The following is a 23,773-nucleotide window of genomic DNA, read 5'->3' as shown; positions in this document are numbered from 1 at the left end:
GGAAGACCTTCACACTGACTTTCTGCCTCTTTGTCCTTATGTGTAAAGAATCCCCAAGTATCAACAACTGAAAGTGTTCCCTGAGAGCATGTCCCGGGGGTCTGATTAGCTCCATGGACCCTCGGCCCTGTCACCGGATGGCTCTCTGCGGCTGGAGCCCACTGCTGCAGGGCATTGGCCCTTTGTGTTGTACCAAGTGTGATCTGGTTCCATAACCACACACACACTATAATAAATGTCTGCTTCTTGTGCAAATGCCTCTCGGACCTTGAAACTGACGTGTGCCTAGATATTCATTTATTTTTAACAAGGATAAGGGTACGCTATTTATTCAGGGTCTGAGCAGAAAGGTTTGAGAGGCGAACAGTGCAAGAATGCATAGTTTTTATTCTATTCATTGTATTCAAGATGAAGTTAACAAAAGCTTTTCTGGAATTCTTTAGGTTTGAATAGACAAATGGAAACAGACCAATCGGATTTCAGTAATATAAAAGTATGTGGATAATTTAAAAGGGTAAATATGTATGTGATATGTAAAACATGAAGAATGATGATGTCATGTACTTTCTTTCTTCTTTTCAAACTGGTGCCCATAGAATGTAATTATCACAAACATTAACCAATATGTTTTTCACATCAACCTACAGTGTACATAATCCTTCATTTCTCTTTTAAGAACATTCATTCATCCCACAGGTGGAAATTCAGTTTCCACTCTTTTTTATACACACAAACACAGTATAAGTATAGGTGCACATGAACATGCATTTTTTGTTATACAAGAAACAGTACAAAAATACACACAGTTGAACACATGCATTTTGGATAGGTCCAGAGTGGAGAGACAGCCCAGGAGGTGAACAGCACCTCTCCAGCTACAAGCTAGGGATGTGAACCGGCGACCCTTCAGTCCCAAGGCCAAGTACCTACAAAATGAGCCACTGCCGCCCATTCTAAGTAACATTTAAGACATTATTAAAAGAAAGGAATACACAGCAGGCAATTCTGAAGCCATGGCAAAACAATCCACTTGCAACTCGATAATAAATATACTTCTCCAGACCATAGAACAAAATAAAAATAATGTTTCCCCTTGAATAGCAGTTGTTAGCCTGTAGCTTTTTTCTGTCTTCCTTTCTGTCTGGACACCTAACCACCTGTGTTTTCACCTTTTGTTGGAAGAAACAGTAAATAAGCAAATCTTTTGTTCAGTCATGGCTGTTGTATAATCTCCATTAGTGTTTGAGGACTGAGCCAGTTTGCACTCGGAGTTTATTTACCACACAAGAAATACAAAACCATTTTACAATACAAAAAAAAACACCCACACAATGCCTCTGTGTAATTTTCTATTATTTTGCTTCTGCCCGAAGGCCGGCAGAACACCAGAGAGAGAAGCAAGGACATGTTGGTTAAATGTTTCTATCACGTCTTCAGCATAATCGCCTCGTGTTTATAGGACACAGCGGTCACAGATAACCTGCTGTGTTCTGTGTGCTCTCCCTTCCTACTGTACTCAGCCTTTAGCATAAACAGAAATGTCAGAGCTGCAGTATTGGTGCAGAATATTTAAACTGCTGTGGCAATACCTGTACCAGTCATCTTTTAACTGTGAGTTAAAGTGGTGTTTCGTTAAGACTATCAAGTGTAATCATGTAGCTAAACGAACATAGTGCTGTTTGCTTCTATCTGTGGGGTTCAAAAGGGTTGCTAGGAGATCCTTTCCAAAAACCTGTTCCAGTTTGTTCTAGATATGCAGGATCTCTGTCACCTGTACATTTACCATGCAATGCAACGCAAGACAAACATTACATCAGATGAGGCATTCTAGCCATTTTAGCAAGTTATTGCTAGCATGATTGCTAACAGACAATTGTTGTGTTTTATCCTCACTTGTTATTCTCACCAAGGCAGTGTTCCACAGAATATGGCAAACATGCCACAATTTGAAAATCAAAAAGAATAAAGATATTGACAATGCCAGCTGCTTCCTCGACTCCAGTTTATGGAACATGTGGCAAGGCCAAACAGAGCCAGGCATTGTGACCTGAAGAGGCAGAGAGCTGTCCTCAACAGTGACTGTTATATGACATGAAGGGCTTTCTATGTAGAGCACACAGGATTGTGTAGATGGATGAGAGCAATTCTACTTTTAAGAGTCTCTATGAGTTGCACATGTAAACATCACGAAGAAGGTTATATGTGACATCCTGGACAATAGCAATGTCCATGTTTACGAATATAGGGAATGGAAGGAGCTCATGATGACCTCGAGGTCCAACAGGATCAGAAGAAGAACGTGTTACAGAGTAAACATCATGTTCTCAGATACTCAACAAGGCCTTATCCAGGGTTTGATCAAACTGAATATACTAGCTGTTTTAGATAGAAACTAAATTTTGCTGCATGAAATGCCATGTTTGTTGATGTGTCATCAATTCAAGTTTTGTAGTAGTAGTTCCATGAAGTGGGGCACTAGGGCGTAGAAACGACATCACATTTTCTGCACAGGGAGGACGCCTTGGAGAGCATTTGATGATGTTTGCCTGCACAAATAGGGACGCCGTACAGGGCACTTTATCATATTATATCCACCATTGGGGTATCCAAGGTGTTTTTATTATTGCATTTTTTGGGGGGCACAAGGGGAGAAAGCATGTAGAGAGTATTATACAATATATAATGTTTAGGTGAAGGTAAGAAGATCATCTATCCAGTGCTTGAATTGGAATAAAAAAGGTACCAGTACTCTAAATCAGCAACAAGTATTTGGCACAAAGTCATAGTATATCCTATAATGCTGGTGGGTTTGTCTCTTTACTGTATATTTTAGAAAGGCTCACTGTACTTAAACAAAATGACTCAGGGTGCATCTGAGATTAGAGGGGGTGCAGTGGTAAAGTGCTATTTTTATAAGTGGGGAGTGGACCTGACACCCTCTAGTCTAGGGGGGTCCGGGGGCATGCTCCCCCGGGAACATTTTTTTTAAAATATTGAAGTTAGATGCATCAATCTGGTGCACTTTGAGAGCAAAATGAAGAGATATATGGATACCTCTCAACATCCATAATGAAACAACTGTAAACAGATTAACTTTTTCTTTATGGATATAAAAGAAAGTAAAGCTTGACTCCTACTGGCTGCTTAAATGACTCCTCGTCCCTGAGGCCACTACCAGTTTTTTGTGCCATTTTGCTGGATTTATTTGTCAATAGCGTTGCTGCACAAAGTGATAGCCCTCTAGTTTAAATCTACTACGCAAAAAGAAACATATGGAGATGGGTTACAGTTTTAAAAAAAAATTGCAAATCTATTTGGGAACAGTGGGGCCGGGCCTCAAATCCTATAGGGGGGTCCGGGGGCATGCTCCCCCGGTAAGATTTTTTTTAAAATGTTGGACTTAAATGCATCAATCTGGTGCATTTTGAGGGGGAAATAAAGAGACTACACCCATATGAAACAAAAATGTATACATTTAAATAATCATAAAATCATAAGTACATGGCCATAACCAATAACATACAATATCCAATATGAAAAAACATTTAAACTTGTTTATTTATTTGTTTTTGGTTCATTTATAGTTGTGAGTGTGTCTGAGCTCCTGAATCGGCCTCTCCTGTCTCCCTCCTCTCCCCCCTGCTCCTCTTTGAGGCAACAGCAAAGACTAGTTTTAGCTCTCAACAAGTTTATCTTACCTTTTTTCACCTAGTTAACATTTTGTTTGTATTATTCATGCATATTTTACTAATCACTACCCCCTCAAATGGAAATATGTGTTTACATAAATGGTGACCGAACCGTTTGAGACCCACTGAGATAACTTAAACTAAGTTAACTATCTAAAGACTCAAGAGAGTAATTTACCTCACCAGAGCTGTAGTTATCAGCCTCTCAGTCTGACAGCAAAGGACTCTCCCTCCACCTTGTTGTTTAATAGCTCCTTATATCCGTTAGCGCAGCTAGCTAGCACCAGATGCTAACAACAATACACGTAACCGGTGCGCGCGCTTTCTCGCTCGCTCGCGCCACACATACACCAACACACACCCTCCCGAGCTTGAATGACACACAGAGACCAATCGAGGGCATTAGTATGATCTGTATGAAAGTGGCAATGTCGGCAGGCCACGTCATGTAGACAGCCAGTCACCCTCTGTGAGGCAGAGTCAGACCCACATTTGCGCTGCGTTGCGTTTACAATATATACGTATATTGCCGGCGGCTGAGTACCGGCATTTTACGGTACTCAGTAAGAAGTGCCGGTACCACATGGGTAAAAATCAGAAGTGCCGGTACTGCGTACCGGTGAGTACCGGCCCAATTCAAGCACTGCATCTATCCCTCAGTTATATCACCTGTTTGTCAGCAGATAAAAAAATTGCAAGGTAAACTGATAACAATATCCGCCATTATGCCACCTTGGCTGACACGGATTTACCCTTTCTCTGTTTTCTCTTCATTGGTAAACAGCGGAAATAGGATCAGTGTAATGAAACTGAAGCACACTGACAGAATCTTGACTCTGTGAAACTCAACTCCCCCTTAAAGGTGGGGTATGTAAGTTTGAGAAACCGGCTTGAGATACACTTTTTGTTATATTCCATGGAATGCTCTTAACATACCGATAGCAATGAATATCTTAAGTGCTTTGACAAAAAATCCATTAAAAAATGTCATCTGTGGAAGCCGTAATAAAATAAAATAACTGGATGGCCTACCTACCTGACAGCCAGGCCCGGTTCTACGGGGGTGCATAAGGGTGCATTGCACACTCAGTTGATTCGTTATGCACCCTCATTTGAAAAATGAAAAGTGAAAAAATACAAAATAAATGTAAAGTTAAAAAACAATAATAAATAATAAATTATATATATATATATAATATACAATAATAATAGTAGTAATAATAATAATAAGAAGAAGAAGAAGAAGACGAAGAAGAAGAAGAAGAAGAAGAAGAAGAAGAAGAAGAAGAAGAAGAAGAAGAAGAAGAAGAAGAAGAAGAAGAAGAATATAGTTGAAATAAAATAAATTGTAATTGTGGTTGAATAACATTGTCTGCTGCATTTATTTGGTCAAATTAAACGGTAAGTAACTTTATTATGTCAGGTGCGCGTGACCCGTGCCGCGGCGCGTTCGTCATCTGCAAGGTGCTTACACAGCAGTCAATGATGGACATCAGAAAATGATTAAAACAACCAGCCCTTATCGCCAGCAGCAACACTGCAGGTAATAACAGTTCAGATCATGGGGACATTACGTTACCCGCGGCCACTGTCGTGGACACTAACGTCCTCCCGCCCACCTCGCCGGCTTTGCCCGCGTCGCCCACGAAGGCGGAGCAGCCGGCAAAACACAGCCTGCCCAGGTATATTTAAAAAAGTACCCAACTCGCCTGTACAGTGGGGTAAGGCGCTCATTTTGCAGCTCATGGTTTCAAAACAGAGATTGGCTGGAATATTCATGTAAAAAAGATGCCATCTTCTGCTATGCATGTAGACATTTCGGTCTTAAAAGGCTAGTGATTTGTAAAATATTCAGAGTAAAAATAAATCTGTTTACAGTTCTGTTTCATATGGATGTTGAGAGGTATCCATAGATCTCTTAATGTTGCTCTCAAACTGCACCAGATTGATGCTTTTAACTTAAATATTTAAAAAAGTATATTTTCCGGAGGTGAAGATCCCCCCTAGAGGGTGTTAGGTCCACTCCCCACTTATAAAAATAGCATTTTACCACTGCACCCTCTCTAATCTCAGATGCACCCTGAGTCATTTTGTTCTGGTGCCCTCATCGGTCATGTGCACGTTCGTGTGTGTTGGAGGAGGGGCTCTATAAGGAAGTGGCAGATTTTCTCCGGTCGTGTATTTTCAGATTCTAGCGATCTCGAGCCGGTTTCTCAAATTTACATAATAATAATAAAAATAATAGATTTAATTTGTTAGCGCTTTTACAGGTGCTCAAAGACGCTTTACAGATAATAGTGAAGAGAAAAGAAAAGAGAAGAAAGGAACAACAAATAAATATATAGTTAAAGTTAAAGTCAAATAATACAAAAACAATCACACATGAAAAGCCAGATTGAAGAGGTGAGTTTTTGTGAGTTTTTTGAAGGTGGTGAGGTCGGTGCAGTCTCTGATGGGTTGTGGGAGTGAGTTCCAGAGGGAGGGGGCAGCGACGGAGAAGGCTCTGTCCCCCCAGGTCCGGTGATTGGTGCGGGTGGGGATGGATAGGAGGTTGGCTTCTGATGAGCGGAGGCAGCGGGAAGGGGTGTGGTGGTGCAGCAGGTCTGTGAGGTAGGGGGGGGGGGGGGCCTTGTTATTGATACCCTACCTTTAAGGTCCCTGATTGCTCAGTTGTTAAAATAACTGTCTTAGTGACTGAAGGTTTCTGGGTTCACTTCTGTCAGCCCTCAGATCACTGTTACATCATGGTGTCTCTTATTTTGAAAACCAATCAAACCATAACAACGGAATAATGACGTTTGATAAAAACACTCAGAGCTGATAAGAGGCTGAATTTGTCAAAACAAGGAAAGGAAAAGGAAATCAGTCTGAACTGGACAACAGTTGTCAGCAGGACATTTGGTAATCATTTTCTGACAAAAAGTAAATTTCCTTTGTGAAGCATCTAATATCTCAGCAGGATGTGTCAGTGTTATCATGTCAGCAGCTGTACCATCCTTGGTAAAATAATGAACCCCAAATTGAATGGGAATGTTTATTTCTCCTGAAGCACAGAGGACCTTGTATGATGAACTCTGTCACCAGGGTGTGAATAGGTGAGTGCTGGTTTGTGTTGCAAAGAGCTCTGAGTGGTTGCTAAGCACTAGAAAAACACAATATAAATACAGTCTATTTACCATCTTGGCAACGGTGACATTTTGTACGACTGTTGTTGCCCATGAAGCCACATGAATACTTAAATGCAACTGTATTCAGTAAGTAAATTAACCAAAGTACATGCAACAGTTAAAACAAGTATGTCTTGTAATGTGGTTATTCAGTCTTTTCATTCAGCATTAAACAGTGAGTGCAGCCTCAATAGGAACAGAAATGGCATTGGCAAATTATTTGGGGTGTTCTATATCTATATTTGGGCATTCATATTAACATTTATGGTGTCATATATTTATACATGGATCTCTGCACCTCCTACACATGCACATTTACCTCTCAGGAGAAGATGGTTTTGCCTCTTGTTTCCATTACATGACTGTCATTACGCCCTTGTGGGAGGTGCACTGCTTTTATAAGAGATGAAAAGATTGTATTGACCAGCTCCACATCTACTGCTAATGCATGCCTCCTAACGCAGCTCCCTTTCACAACTACATGGAGGTGGTGCAGGCTTTGCCTCTGATCACAGAATTACCACCGTCTGTTCACACCCAAAATATCTGGTAGTGTTAGCATGTGCCACTGTGTGTGTGTGTGTGTGTGTGTGTGTGTGTGTGTGTGCGTGCGTCCGTGCGTGCGTGCGTGCCCAATAACTTAGAAGATAAATCATATAATTGACTTTAAGGCTTTTCTAATAATAGGTTTCTAACATACTGATCTCGATAGCTATTGTACAGTTCTTGTGTTTCTTTTGTCTTTGTCTTGTATTGAACAACAAATACGGTAAATGGAACATGCGTAGGAGTAATAAAGAACACATATGAATAATGTCCCATTATTCATTAGGGTAGCCATGCATTCAATGAGTTATTTGTTCAATAAATAATGCCATGCTTTTGTCGAAGCTCTATTCATTACTGATTGCAGTGACTGATATGAATAGTAAGCACTACACTATCGAAGATAAATACCAATACGATGATTATCTTTGTCATAGCATTATTGCACCCTCCACATCCTCGTGGGCCCTAAACAACAAAGGACAATGGTGAATTGAAAAGTCAAATATTGAATTAGCATTGCAAGATTTGCCGATATTGTAAAGGAGTTTAAAACTCCAGTTAAGCTGGAAGAGAGGGTGCATGGATAACTGTCTGCCATTTCTAAACTGTATTTCCTTTAACCTTGAGAGGTTTTTATCATACATTTTTATTTATTTAACACAATGCATTTCCTACCTTCTAAAAACTTTGCAAAGTAGATGTTTTTTTCTCCTCCACTTAAATTATGTATCAATTTTACCTTCTAAAGCACGGCACCAACAACGGATACCACTCTCTGCAAATGATGTGTATCACTTTTTGCTCGTAAAAATGTGCCTATGACAATTGATAATCAAGAACATTATATGCATTGGACAAATTTGCAGAACCAAGTGATCGAATCCATACAAGTTAATTGTTTGAGTGAGAAGTGCTTGTCAGGGGGGGGGGAGCAGGTTTCAAAATGGAACAAAAGGCGAGCTTTAATCACCAAAAGCTGAAAAAACAAGAATCCAAGAAAAGGTACATCCAGGTAGCAGGGAGCATCCAAAACAAAAATGGACTGTGACCAACATGAAGGGAGACTTGAACGACAAAAAAAGAAACAACACTGAACACAGGAAGAGACAAGACTAAATACAGGGAGGGGTAATCACAAGACGAGAAACAGCCGGGCAGGGGAGTAAAAACACAAGGGCAACAGGTGAACACAATCAGACAATTAGACACACCAGGGAAACTAACGACAGGGAGAACAGAACAGCAAAAACCCCACAACTAGACACAACAAAAACTCAAACCCTGACAGTGCTTTTTTGAAATCTTCACAATTATGAACAGAAAAGTATTTTGGTTCATAGTTAAAGTGAGAACATCTTGGCAGTATGAACACTGGGATGCCTCTTCTTCTTATAGAATATCTGTGAGTAAACATGACTTGATTTATATGTGCTTAATAAAAGGTGCCAACCATTCTTACCTTCCCACTCTTTCAAAAAAAGCAATAAATATGTGCTGTTTTTTCTTCACACACTGTAAACTAGCATGTTTTCAGTCATTATCTCTTTTTTACTGAAGCTAAAGAACTGTAAAACAACACGTTTTCATTAGAAGTGTTCAGAAATTATAATTAAGAACAAGATAGTCGCCACTGCTGGACAAAATTGCAACAAAATATATCAGAGACATTGTTAGGATTCATTTTTTATTTTAAAATAACAAAGCCCCACTATAATGAAAAAAAAACAGTTATGAACTGCCTTCTTTGCCCACAGAATTTGAGCAAAAACATCTTTGAAAGCTGAAAAAAATTGTTTATCTTGTCAAGAAGAAGAAGGGTATTTTTTTCTTTAATATTTGTTTTTTCCAAAGTCAATATTTTTATTATTCCTGAGGCTTGATTAGTTACATACAAAAAGCTGCAGTTTTGACGTCACACTTAAATGACCCACAACATTATTTCTCACAATGGAACACTTGAGCACTTCCTGTGGCCTTTCAGGGACAATATAGCACAGTTTGACGCACTATCCAGCACCCAGCGGCATTTATTTCTTCCTATTTGATAGTACATATTTTTTATTACACACATTTAGGTTGTTGTTTTTCTGCTGACATAAATCCTGCTACTTCTGCTAAAAGGGTTTACAGTATAATAGCAAGTGAATGTTTCACTCTACAAATCTTTATGTTTTGAACATATTTATATAATTCAACAAAAGAAAAGCATCTGCAGAGTCTTTCTTTTGTACACCATCTGTCAGGTAGCTCAATAGCCTTAAGGCCATCCCAAATATTTGATGTGCAGTTTATGGCTCCCTTAAATATGATCAAGTAGTTAACCTTGCCTGACCGGATGAACCCTGGCAAGAACTCTGCTGAAGCACTGAATGTCTGGTCAATAGGGTAATTATGTCACAGAAGGTCAAACTGCAGTGATTTACATACAAAAAAGAATAGACACACATTCTGGATGGTGCCGAATGTGTGTCTAACATGTGCTGCTGATAGCTTGAAAATGATTCAGTATAAGTGGATACTTTTACAGTCTTTGAGGGCTATATTGTTATCTGAATAGGTTTCAATAGCAGATAGCTGTCGATAAAAGAAAGACTCTTCACTCTATTCTCATGTGAAATCAGCAGTGGCAGAATTTACTGAAGTAAGGATCATTTTCTCCTGGAGTATATGTATTTAATGTTACTTCATAAACTCCACATTTCTAATGGAAATATTGTATTTCACTGCACACTAATTTGAAAGCGAAACTCACATTTTCATGATTAATTTAGAGAATACCCTGCATTGTTATTGATTAAACTAAGTTACCAAAGAATATGCAGTGGTGAAAAGTAAGTGTACTCACTGAGCTTAAGCACTCTATTTTAATATTTTAACCATCCAGGGAGAACTACATTTTGGATAGCTAGTTCCCTTACAAATTAATATGTTATACCTGTTATCATTATATCACATATTGTCTTCCCTAGGCCACCTTAATTCTGACCCGTTGCTGAATCTGCAATTATCCACCTGTCCACCAGATGGCCTCAGGCTTTTCCACCTGTCCCACTCGGATGTTTACCACATCCAGCTGCTCACATGTGTCTCATTTCCCCTCCCAGCCCCTTCTCCCCAGTTTGTTCCAGAGTGTCAGTGTTATGTTCTCCACAGCCTCTTCATTGAGCCAGCTGTTCCTGGCCTGCTCACCTGCTCTTGCATTTGTTTTAATGTTGGGACTGCCATCTCGTTGATACATGTTCCTTACCATTGCCTCCTGTACATTTACTTTTCTCATACCTGCTGCGTGTGTTTGTCTGCATTTGTTTTTTGGTTGCCTGATTTACCCACTCATGACAAATATGATGAGAATTGCATTATTTTACAGCCAACTGAACAGGTCCAAATAGGCCTATTTCAAAAAAGAGCTCTGGCTCAGCTAATTACCACATTTAAATACTAACTGTGACATTATGCCTGCATAGTATCTTTAAAGTAAAAGTAGCAAATGTACGTTGTACTAAAGCACGGTTTAGACTTTCGCTTGTGGGGAAATGTTCAGCCTGTACTGTATAATGGCTTTGCTTCAGTATTATAACACATGTTGCACAATATTATATCCCTCTAAAAGTATTCCTTTACAGAGAACACTCCAGACTCTCAGAGGTATATATAATTGTATAAGACTACTGAAGCATATACTGTACAGAGCTTTTATTGGTATATTTTAAAGAAAACTAATACTTTGATTACTTATTTACATGTACGTTTTGTTACTTAAAGGATCCAATTATGTCCTCCACCACCACTTGTGTATTCCTTCAGTCTGATCAGTCCAATAAAGCTATAGGACTTAAATCGTTCCTTTCATGCATGAATTATGAACAGTATGCGTTAAAGTGTGAACTGAAGAGATTTACATTTGGAACAAATTATAAATAAAAATGTACAAACTTAAAATGACATTATAATAACATAAGTATAATGATTTACAGCCCAAAAAGATATTGCAAATGAAGTATTTTCAAGAACAACAGTAGCAGTACAGTATGAATTGTAGTTGAAATATAGCCAGTGATGCATGACGTCCACTTTATAGGACAGGTGATTAATCATAATTACTTGACAATGTATGAATATGATTCCTTAGTTACTTAATGTCACCAACATTGTTATACCTGCAGGGGGCGCTTTCCATAAAAGGATTGGCAAGATATCGACGAGTGATTTGGTCCATCTGGTTTTCTGTCGTCCATCTTGGTTTAGAGAAATGTATCATACGCTTACACTGACTTTCCACTGAGTGGCAGTGTATGGGATGATGCAATAGGGTCCTATGTAGTGGCTGATGGTGCAACTATGCCATCAAAACCCATGCATATACAAGAAAACACCTTTTGAAAAGCTGTCCACTGTAGTGACCTCTATGCGTGAAAGGGTTTTAAAATGAACATTTGGAGAGAAGTCGTCTGAGCTTCTCTCTGCCTAATTGGTAATTGGACAGCAATCATGGAACATGCTCCTAGGTTATGCTCAAGATTCATTAGTAAAACATATGTGCAGTATTTGTATAATAAGTGGAAAGCCGTGCAAATATAAGAGGTGGAAAAATAAATAAATATTAATTAAATAACTACATAACTACAATAACTCCCCCCCCCCCCCCCGCCCACCCTGAGTATTCGGTCTCGAACCGCCTGTTTTGTTTCTGCACAAAGGAGGCACATGCGCACCCTTTTGTAATTGTTCAACAGGTCCAGGTTTGGATGCGACCTGTCTCCCTCTCTTTCTCGCTCCCCCTCTCACACAGCCTGGGAACTGTCGGGCTCTCCCCCACTCTCACGCAGCAGAGAGCGGACTCGGAGCTCCGCGCCACTTTCCTCCTCTTTCCCTCCGCACTGCGATTCTCTCCTGGCGGACAGTAAGCAGCCCCTCACACCTGGACACAGCGACCTCCCACGGGGCCACGGTACCGCGTTCGGGGGTGCTTCACGCAGACGACAGAAGATGGACACCCGAGCCCAGTGGCCCCCGACCCGGCGGGGAGGGAGACGCGGGCAGTGATGGGACAGTTTTCGGGAGGATGCTACCTGAGTTTTGGCATCCTCGTACTTCTCGGTTCGCGAGTCCCGCCCACGTTAGCCAGAGGTAAGCCGACACAAACACTCTTTGAGCGGACGGTGTTCATCCCATGTGGGGCTTCGGTCTCCGAGACTAAACTCGAAAAAAAAGAGGCGCGTGTGCTCCCGAGAAGCTGTTTGAAGCTGGGTTTTTGGTGTCTGGCTTCTGAAAAGTGATAGTCCAACCGGTGTGGACAGTTTGTGTGTGCCCGCGTGTGGTTGTATCTCAAAGTAAGACGTGTTTTAGCCTTGCATTTGAATGACACGTTTTTATTTGTAACGTGTCACAAGCTACCACATTTGAGTTTTCCAAAGTCTTGTCTTGTTGGATGGTTTAAAAAGATTAAAACTGAGTCGAGTTTTAACACACTGATTTATGCAAATTTGAAATGTAAAATTAGTTTTGGGAGCCGTTTTGCTACATGCAAAATATATGCTTTGGTGCCCTTTGCCACGTTAGAAATGGTATGGAGAGGAAGATCATATTGTACCATTTCATGTTTCAGCCAAGTTCCCACTTTTGCAAGGGGTTCATTCGAAAATATATTATTTTAGTTGTAAGTTTGAGCAAATGCATTGTTGTTGTCAACATGATGCTAAGGTTTGTATGCACCGGTGTGCCTCCATTTATGGTAGAAATGTTTGTATTTATGTCAATTGACACCAGGTGATAATTCAACAAAACTAATATCTAAAATAAAAATATATAATACAGTATTCAGTATTTCTTAAAAATATTTGTTCTCCCCTGGATCAACTTTTTTTTTTCATTTAGTGGTATCTCTGCTGAGTCAACACACACACACACACACACACACACACACACACACACACACACACACACACACACACACACACACACACACACACACACACACACACACACACACACACACACACAAAGGCATGACTCACTCTTCCTCTTGTCTTCTGTTTGGGGATGGATCCTCTTTGGATGTGCATGTGGTATTCATATCCATGACACTTTAATTTGTTTTAATTAATTGCTAAACCCATGGACTCAAAGGGCTCATATTAGGGAGATTTTGAGAAATAAAGGTTGTCATTTTACAGAAACTCTGCTCCCATCTCCACAGATACAGTATTGTTAATGTATGTCTCTGGATGAGACAACGTTAGCAAGTCACTCAGTAACTATTATTTGACTTGTCTTCCACATAAATGTAGACTTGACCTACTCTGGTTGAGAGCAGCACACAGACGCTTCCTCAGGCTTTTCATTGCAAAGCATCCTTGAGTCTGGAGACAACAGAGCAAAGGTGTCTATAAGTGAGGGCGACGCAAACACAATAACACAGGGCTACTGGTCACAAGATAGACAAATTCTTAAAATAAGTAAAATAACTGTAGGCTACAGAAACCATGAATTGTAAGGAAAAACTCAAACATGCACATCAGCCCTGAAGCAACGGCTATTATGACTTTATTCTTGAAAAAACAGATTCTTCTCATAATATTATGACTTGATTTTTAAAATCTCAGATTATTATTTTTATTTCCAACCGTGGATCTTATGAATTATATATATATATATATATATATATGTATATACTATAGATCTCCGCATTTTCAGATTATCTTATTCTCTCGTTCATTTGTGGCTGTAATTAGAGTAGCTTCTGCTGTGTTTACTCCATTCCTCCCCCAGGACTCCTCTTAAAGCAGCGGAGCTTTTACATCTCTCCTTCATCTTTACGATTTATGGCAGATTACGACCAATGCTTTGAGGTTCATACTGCCCCCTTCTTTCCTGGAGGCATGCGTATATATGGGAAGATTGTAGTAGATACATTTTTTTAAAAGGTTGCAAAATCTGTGTTTTTATTAAGGGGTCAAATGCAGCCTGGGTCTTGTCCCTTGCTTCCCCATCAAAACCTAGGTGTGACTGTATTTCCTATTTTGCTCATTTCTTTAGCCTATTGTTTTACATGAAATATAACCTCAGCCTATTGTTTTACATGAAATATAACCTCAGTGTGTTTCTGTGGTGATGCACATACATGATTTATTTATCTGATAACAGAAATCTTATCCAATATCTAAAACTGTTTTGTATTCAGTCAGTATAAAGATCATCCTGTAATATTTTCCTTTTCTTCTGGTGAAGCTCTCCTGACCTATTGACATCCATTTAGCTCACATGGCAGTCAAACAAAGATGCATTTGCAAGTCAATTAGTTAAGTAGCCCCAAGGTTTTAGTTTTTGCATCCCAAGTTCTGAAATTAGCTTCAACTTTTAAATTTGCATAGCATAAATATTAGATTATGCATATGTATCTTCAGGCCAACTTTGCATGTAGAGATCAGGAGGGTTTTTGTCATTTATTTATAAAAAGTGAGTCTAAAAGCCGTTGAAAATAACCTTTGAAAATCCACTGTACATTGTATTTACAAGACCAGCATTTCCATGTAAAATGTCCCACGGTATTTAGAAGGAGTAACCTTTTCTTGGCAGAAACAAAAATGTTGTGAGTGCAGCACAAAACTGGAATGCGCCTTTGCATGCACAATGTCGTTTTCACAAGCTGTATAGTTAGTATGTTGTTATACATCTGCCAGGTTTAAAGTGGTGTCTGTGATGGCTCTCTGCCAGGCTGTGAAATAAATATTTATGTTGTGCAATAACATGGATGTCAACAGTCAAATACTTTATGCAGGAATCAAATGAAAAAGGCAAACTCCAACAAAAACAGCCCAAATAATGAAAAACATACTGGCGAAGCTAGATCAGGAAGCATGGTTGAAATATGAATGAAGTTCTCAAGCAACATAACCATATTAGCCTCCCATGCTGTTGTACATGTATTTCTCAATCAAAAGCTTGGTTAAAATGCAGTAATCCAAATGTATTCTTGATGTCTTGCATGGAGGGGATCCTATCACAGCGCTGCAAGCATACATTTGAAAGCTTAGCACACTGTGAGAATTTGAGGTGACGAGAACAAACTTACCCCAGAGGAGAAGCCTAGAATCTGTGCCTACAGGTGGATTCATGGAGAGGCTGATTGAATGTTAAAGGGAGGGAATCCTCATGACACGCATTTAAAAAAAAATATCATCCGATAAAACAGACCAGTCTCTGCCAGTCTTTTTATTTATTTTTGAATCCGATGACTTTATCAGTGATTTTAAGCTGATTAATTACCGAAATAACATCAACCCTGTGGGCGGCGCCAATTTGACGAGTCACATGACTTATTTTACCGGACGTGACGTGAACTATGCGTTTGGTGTCGAGGACAAATTGACGTATGTGCTTTGTTCATGTTGTTTACTGTAGTTACTCTCACAATTATATTTAAATATGCCTCTGTGGTGACACCATATTAGGGACCATAATTCACCTTGTTTGTGTTGTTGCTACAGAGACCCCTTTATGAGAAACACCGGTAGCGTTAGCTAGTCATTCCTGCTAGCTTGTCAATGAGAGTAGTTCATGTATTAACCTCCGAGTGTTTAATGGATAATAAAGTGTGGAAGTCCATTCTTAATACACCGCCTCCGACTCCCTTTTCACGGAACTACACCTCATTGTATCGCGAAACATGGCCATAATTCGGATAGGAACAATCCACGGAATGCTCGGTTCCATCTATTGCCAATGGGGAAGTACGTTCGGAGGCAGTGGCTAGCGAAATGTGCTCGGCCCGAACCGAAAGATCCACAGGTGCATGTATGCAGCGAACATTTCAAGTTTCTGGACGACTACTCTGAGAGTATGATGAAACATAAAATGGGATTTATGAATCAACCATTACTTAATGGGGATGCAGTGGCATTATTTTAAGGTGTCCGAAAAAGACAGTAAAATAGCGGAATGCAACGTGTGCTTCGGTGAGCGGAGCGAAACACACAAGAGTTAGACCTACACTTCGCTATTTTATCTACCTCTGGAAAAAGCTAAACTAGTTATAAATATATTTATTATTCACTGTCGGGTCACTCATTACTGGATCAGTGAGCTGCGTGAGATACTGACAGGCTGTCAGGAGAGGGAGAGAGAGGGGGATTCCCCTGTGTGCAATCCAAGTCGTCTGTGAACAGTTTATTTTCAAGCTCTTCAAGCTCATGACAACATATGTTCATAAGAGGATTGTCCATGGCTACTCACCGATCGCAAGTACACCATTCATGTACAGGTCTCCCTACCCGAAATCAATTGCACGATTAAAGGGATCGGCAAGATCACCGTGGTGTTCATCCTCATCGTCACTGTCCCTGGATTCCTGACGGTTCTGGCCACTTGGCTCGAATCTGTATGGCTGAATTCCCCCATCCAATCTCTCCACATTGCTCAAAACTTCTTCCTCGGCTGATGAGTCCGAACTCAAATACTCCGCCATGTTTTCGTCGAATGCGCTGTTTGTGTGTTTCATAGACTGTATATATAAAGGGTGTGTTTACAAAGTGAACGCATAGATGACGTCACGACCTAGTTTTTCGAATCACGTGACTACTGAAAATGGCCAAAATGGCAGCTGCCTGACGGAATATACAGGTTTTGATAAAAAAGAGCTATAAAATCATTATTTACCGGGGAATATCGCTGATTTCTTCAGGGTATGGTTTAAACATAATGTTTCACTAAATACTGAAGTTTTGATTAAATATCTAATGAGTGGAGCCTTCCTTTAAACATAATAAGGGAGTCTCAGTGTGATTAGTAGAGACAGATTGTTGGGAGTGAAAGGGTGAAGAAGTGCCACGGTGGATATGTTTCTACATGCTTGTATTCTGTGTCACATTTGAGTGTAGCCAGGAGGACGGTAGTTTTGTGAGGTTTTCTCCCTGAGTTCATTTTGACTGTTAATGCATGTCTTTGTAAGTCATTGCTGTTTGAAAAGAGCTATTCATAATTGATGGTCACATTTCAATTGAAGCCATTGCCAATTTATTTATTTTTTTAAATTGCATGTGGATTTTAGATTGATTAAAAAAAGAAAAAACCTTGTATAAAGCATCAGGAACAAATACAGAATAATACCAGCCTTCAACATAAGTTTCTTTAATCGTACGAACTAATTGGATAAATGGCTTTATTTAGAAACATCATTGAGATCCTTATAGACTATAAAGCCATCAGGGGGAAATCAATACATGTACTTCATGCTGTGTCACTGGCATGACAACGCTGTTAGCCATGTCACAGGTCAGCCTGGAGCCAGCCAACACTCTTCATTCACACACAAGGCAGATAAAAGACGCTTGATCGCCCTTACATCATGGTCCAGTAGGTTGGGTTGGATAATCCCACTCTAACCTTCCTGCATCCTGAATTTCATGCAAAGTTCTTGGGAAAAACACGACCCTGCTTCTTGGCTGGACCATAAGTGGAAAAAACAGACAAAGAGAGTGAGAGAGGAATAAAGGGCAATGGAGTCATCTCTGCCATGTTTTATTTATCCCCAAAAAATTGCTGCCAGACTCTTTCTCAAGCTCTCACTTTGATTTAACTGACATTTCATACGAGATGAATTCACAAGCACAGATGGGCTGGTATCCAGAGTTGTTTCTGTTCTGTAGGAGATCGCATGGTGGTCATATTGCCCAGTTTCACTATTGCATTATTCAAAGGGAATCAATTTCTCTATCCAACTCACCAACCCCCTCTCCCATCAGCTCCTCTCCACATTCAGAGGGATCTCAGCTTGCCAGCCGGCAAACCAGGCTAGGGAATATCGTCGACAGTGGAAGCAGAAAGCTACAAAATCAAATATGGGGACGGGATTGGGGGAAAATATGTTTCTTGGGAGTAAACATACACGCTAAACTGATAAAGTGTGATGAGAGTCTGTGTTGGACAGAGCAATCAAAAGGCTATTGTGTTTTGTCTATGGGATATTGAGACTTTGGAATCTGGTCAATAGAAGTGCTATTGTACTTGGTATTCCCATAAGAGGTGGGATTGATTGGAACAAAATCCTTCTGTTTGCTCGAATAAAAAGCAAAGTTTTCATTTCAAATGTGTTGATGTAACTTCATATTCCTGCTCCATGTATGGATTACTCAGGTTCCTTTCCCTGTTTAAAATCAAGTTGTGTCTTTCTAGGTTAGTTGATGCAGCTAGTCAGTATTTTGGCATGTTTTAATTTCAGGTAATGTATCCTAAATAAAAAAGAAATACAGCTGACTATGAAACTCCTGACATTAACATGATGTGATCAGCCGAAATGTTTTACTAGAAAAGACGTATCGCTCTTTTCAGTGGAGGTTCTTCCCTCACAAATGACCTTTGGCTGAGCTGCTGCCAGTTACATTTGTCACTTTAACCGGCGATAGCTGTGGTCAGTGACAGCTCAAAATAAGGAGCTGCTCCTTAAATGTTTTGCACGCTGACTGACAGACAAAAGATGTAGTACAAATATGGATGCTCAGCAATTCAAATAAAATAACATTCAGCAAATAAACGAAAGATTGGCATTTGATCAGGTTTATTAAAGCGACACCGATGATTTAAAACATGCCCAGATTGGCTTTGTTACCAAAGATTAGGATCAGCTCTAGGCATCTCTAGCATTTATTAATGGGTACATACTGCCTAGCGATAATACTTTCTTATTCAGCATCCCTTATATATGTTGCATGGGTACTGAGTGCATGCATGCGTTCACTGTAATGTGGTATGTGGTATCTGATTGCCAAATTGCGTAGAGAATGACAGGGTGTCAAATGTTGCCATTTCACTCACCTACTGCAGATTTTCCTCTCAACCTTGTCTCCACAGCCTTGAAGATTTCTGTTCGATAAGAGCTAGCATTGCTGTCATGTGTTTTCTAATAACACTGAACGGGAAGCCTTGGAGATAACTGCCCATCCACAATGCACCATTCAATGCCTCACTGGTTAACTCAAGGGCATTGCCACAAAGGGGAGATTCACGCCATACACCTTTCACTTCAATGCCAAACACCCCCCACACACCTCTACTCTCCCCCCCCCCTCTCCGAGTCCGTACCTCTAGCACTTTTGTTTTCTCTAAAGCGCTTTTATTTCATAAATACCGCGCCCAACCATCCTTTCTTGTTGTCCACTTCCTTGAAATTCACTTGGATGTAATTTAGCTTTGGTGGATTGTTGCTGTGACAAATGTTTTGGTTCTGGTATCATTCCTCACCTCACCTGACTGAAGGGAAAAGGAGAGCTCGGAGGAGCAGAACGAGGAAGCAGGGAATGTTTGAAGCAAAAAGCAGAAGGAGAGTTGTTATCAGTAACTGCCACAGCAGTTTGTCAGTAACAGCGAGCACCTGTCACTGCGCTCGCTGATGAATTAATTTCAAGAGTAATCAAAAGCAAATGCATATTTAATGACTTTTGGATTAAAGTAGGGGTTGGGTGTTTGTTTATGTGGGCGCTACAGGGTTTTGACATGCCAGAGCGAACATGTTCATGCACCTTATATTGTGTCGAGTGAGAAAATAGTACGATGAAATTAAATCAGAAAAAGGACAGACAGTATTTAGACATAAATCAGAATTTATGTTTTTCTTGTTTTTTATATTGTGCCACGAGAGACCCCAACATAGACCGTAGTACGTGACAATACTAATAAAACACTAAAAATGAGAATTGTAAGAAATCTATAGAGGCTAACATGCAATTGATTTCCTTTTTAAGTGTGCTTCAGAACCAATAAAGTCCTTATACCATCTACTTCATGAAACGCATACCGTCATGGCCGCACGTGATGTTGCAGTCATTAACCGTGGTAGCTTTGACATTGTTTATCTTTAATGGTTTCATGCCAGTAAGGTGTGATGGTACATGTCTGTGGAAATTGTTGTCATTAAAGATTGGCTTGTTAATGGTTGGTTAGCTGTTTGGGTGCTGAGTCCACCTTTATTGTATCCAAACCTCTTTTTGGGAATTCAAGAAAGGCTTGCTCTCCCTTTCCAGTTCAAGAAAATCCGAATACACCCCCACAAGCTACAGAAAAGTACTAAGTCTGTCTATATTTCATGCAGCCCTGTCTGTTCCCAATGGCTATTTGGTGCCTCTGCGAGTGTCAGAGATGCAAGATGGGGGTTTAAGAGTCCCTCTCTGTGTGTGAAGTCTACATAAAAACTCTCTGCAGTCATGGGTGGCTGTGTGTTGTAAAACCACCAAAGCTCTGTCATTCATATTATAAAACAGAAAGTGCCTTTCCATTGGTTTCATAAGATGACTCCTGTGTTTTTCAAAAGAGAAAAATGCAGACAAAGGGGGACAATTCAGAAGCACAGTCTTTGAGAAGTGCTAGGCTAAAAAACATTCACCTCAACTGTATTCTGAATCACAGTGAATAGACGATATTAAAGACCAATACATTTCCCATAATCCATATTTCACGAGTCAACAAGTATTCAAAGACTGCCTACAAAACAATAGCTTATTGTTGCCTGGCTTCTAAAATGATCAATCGAAGTCATCCCACAAGGGAAGAAAGCTTTTTGTCAGATCCGCCACGTAGGATTAAAGAAAGTCTGATCTTAAAAACACTTTGGAAGAAAGCGGGCTCTTAATTAAAAGTGACTATATTCAGATAAAGGAATAATGACGAGTCAGTACATCCAATCTTAAAATCAATGTTTCCCCCATTAAGACTTCCTATTAGCACATTCTCAAATTGAAACAAGAATATAATTCTCATTGTTAAAAAATAAAATTACATTCAACAAATAAACAACACAGAGGTTAATGAAGCTAAGATAATATGTAAACATGCTTGTTAATCATCCACCTTGTAATTCAATACCAGTGTTAATGTATTATGTCAGGGGGCATATTCATATTAATTGTGTCAAATGACCATGTATACCGCGACCACCATGTATAGAATAAATGATTTCACCACGCGGAGGGTATTACATCTGCAGTTTTTTCTTGGACAGAGCTTTGGTCAGAGCATTTGAGTGGTAAGGGTAAACACAAACAAAGTAAACTCCATGGGAACTGTGAGGGAGATATTTAAAGCCACCCTGTGCCTCGCAGCAGCTGTTCTCTGGTTGTTTACCTTTGCTGTCGCCTTCTTTTTATTTCAGTTCAGCAGTGAAAAGCTGCATTTTATTTGAAAAGGGCAGCGTCTTTAATGATCACAAGTTCAGAGTCCACTAAACAGTCTGTGCAGCTCGTCTCCAGGCTGACTGCTCTAATGTTCGCTTCGCAGTCCTCCATCAATCCCTTTTTGACCCTTACAGTCTCCCATCAGCCAACACTGGTCAGCTGTCCTTCCCTTACTTGGCAATCACTGTACCAGGACCATTTCTTTTTTCTCTCAGTGGTAAAATGTCACTCTTAAGTCTGAACTGCAGTTTCTTTCTAATGCTCCAACTCCATTACTCCAGCCCTGACCACTGACCCAGACCAGGGATCATATCACAAGGACGTTTGTCGTTTATTTTGTACCATCTAAACAGAGGAGTCACGTTCTCACTTGTTACAAAGTGTTTGACAAACTTTATATTTTAGAGTTGAAATATTCTTCTCATTTTCAGGTGTATATCAGTATACAGTGTCTCTACTGTGACATGTCTCCATGCTTTAATGTTCCAAAAGCTCTTTATCTTTTTCATACTGACTGTGCTGCAGCACCTCTTTTCACCCTCTGTCTGAAACCAGAGCCCAGTATGCTCTGATTGGTTAGCTGGCCTGCTCTGTTGTGATTGGTCAACCACTTAGAGATGTCCCTCTCCTTAAGGCCTGGACACACCAAGCTGACACCAAAGAACTGAAACAGATGGACCCCGACTGTTGTGTCGCCTCGCATCTCTGCGTCTTGGCCATGTGTCGCACTGGAACACACCGCAAAGACTTCAGCCGACGGCCAAGAAACACGTACGAACTGCGCATGCGTGAGTGGCAATAACTCTCCTTACCAGCAGGCGGCGGTAGTGTGTATTCGTCATTCAAAAGAGGCAACAACAGGGAGACAGACTGTGTGATATAAACAAACAACAAATAGCGTGTGCGTTCCATTTTCACTCTACAACGTCTCGTTGGGCTCATGGGGCTTTCCCGAACCTGTGTCCAGAGCTGGAGCTAAATGAAATCTCAGATTTGCCTTCTTAATAGTTTGTTTGGGTCCCTCACTTCCGTTTCGCTTCTCATGCACTGATTCGCTAGCTGAACAACCAATCAGAGTGATTTATTTTGCCGACTGCCTTTCGGCCAAAAAGGCGTCGGCACGGCTGAAAAGACACAACGGTGCGGGACACACCAATCTGAGTAGGGCGTGTCGATGCTCATCTTCGGCCTGACGCCCTCCGATGGCCAAAATCGACTTGGTGTGCCCGGACCTTTAGACTATCACATAAAATGTGTTGGAGTGCTAGCAAATAGAAGCGCAAGTGTGACATAGTCACTATGCTCCTGAAGTAAATAAAAAAGTCCAATGGAGGAGTTTCAGGCAGGGGGGGAGTGTATTGGAGAGAAACTCCCTCTGGAGGGAACACAGGGATTTTAGCCTTTGCAGACCGTTTACATGCACTAAAACCTATAGAACACGCTACAGGAGAGGCAAAACCCCAACATGCATAATAAGGCCTTTGAAATAATCACTTTACTTTTGTATTTCACCTATTCCTAATCCTTCTGAACTAAATATAGTCCTTACATATTGCTTTGTCCACATTGTTCTTTATTTATTTATAGCTGCCTAACCTCCTGCAGTCTTTGCTTGCTGGTTGGTCACATTTGCTTAATATGAATTTGAATGGGAAACCAACATTTTTATTTGTGGTACTTATTTACATTTAAATGAGAATGAATTAGGCATTTTAAAACAAAAATAGGGAAAAAGTATGAATAAAATAAATACCCCATTTATTTATATTCTCCCTGAGCTGCGTTGAATTCATTTTCTGTTGTGTATTGACACTGGTTAATGACTTGAAGATTTGAATTTAAATGCTTATCCATTTGTAAGGTTGTGTGTTCTCTTCTGCTCTGTGAGCACCGCTGCAAGGTTATGCATGTGTAACTTTGATGAGGTTCCCCTTCAGCCAAGGACTCCCCTTTGTCATTAAGATAGATAACATCTATTCTGTGCATCGATGTGGCTACATTCATTTAAAGACTACTTTTGTTTCACCTCACAGACAGCAGAATCAATAAAAAGATTTGCCTATTTCTGCTTCATTTCATCTTAGCTGGTTTGGACCAACACAAGCCCAGAGCTGATGAAAGATGCTGCTACTGCATCTACTCTTATGTACCTTACAAATATGGTTTTATGTGAATATTACTAATGTTTTGATGTCTTTTTATCATCAAC

General features: G+C 40.1%; 1 protein-coding gene across 1 annotated transcript in view; it reads left to right on the top strand.

Annotated features, from left to right (window-relative positions):
- The first annotated feature begins 12,108 nt into the window (after positions 1 to 12,108).
- The window catches only part of LOC307024272 (netrin receptor UNC5D-like), a 208,726-nt gene continuing 197,061 nt past the window's right edge, over positions 12,109 to 23,773 (top strand). Inside the window, exon 1 of the mRNA XM_079658261.1 lies at positions 12,109 to 12,532. Within this exon, the coding sequence (XP_079514387.1) occupies positions 12,448 to 12,532 (85 nt within the window). The 5' untranslated portion in view covers positions 12,109 to 12,447. The remainder of the gene's footprint in view (positions 12,533 to 23,773) is intronic.

This window comes from Notothenia rossii (genome assembly GCF_949606895.1).
Source record: "Notothenia rossii genome assembly, chromosome: 11".
Lineage (NCBI taxonomy): Eukaryota > Metazoa > Chordata > Actinopteri > Perciformes > Nototheniidae > Notothenia > Notothenia rossii.
Note: the sequence above shows the minus strand (reverse complement) of the source record. Positions and strands in the feature narration are given on the sequence as shown.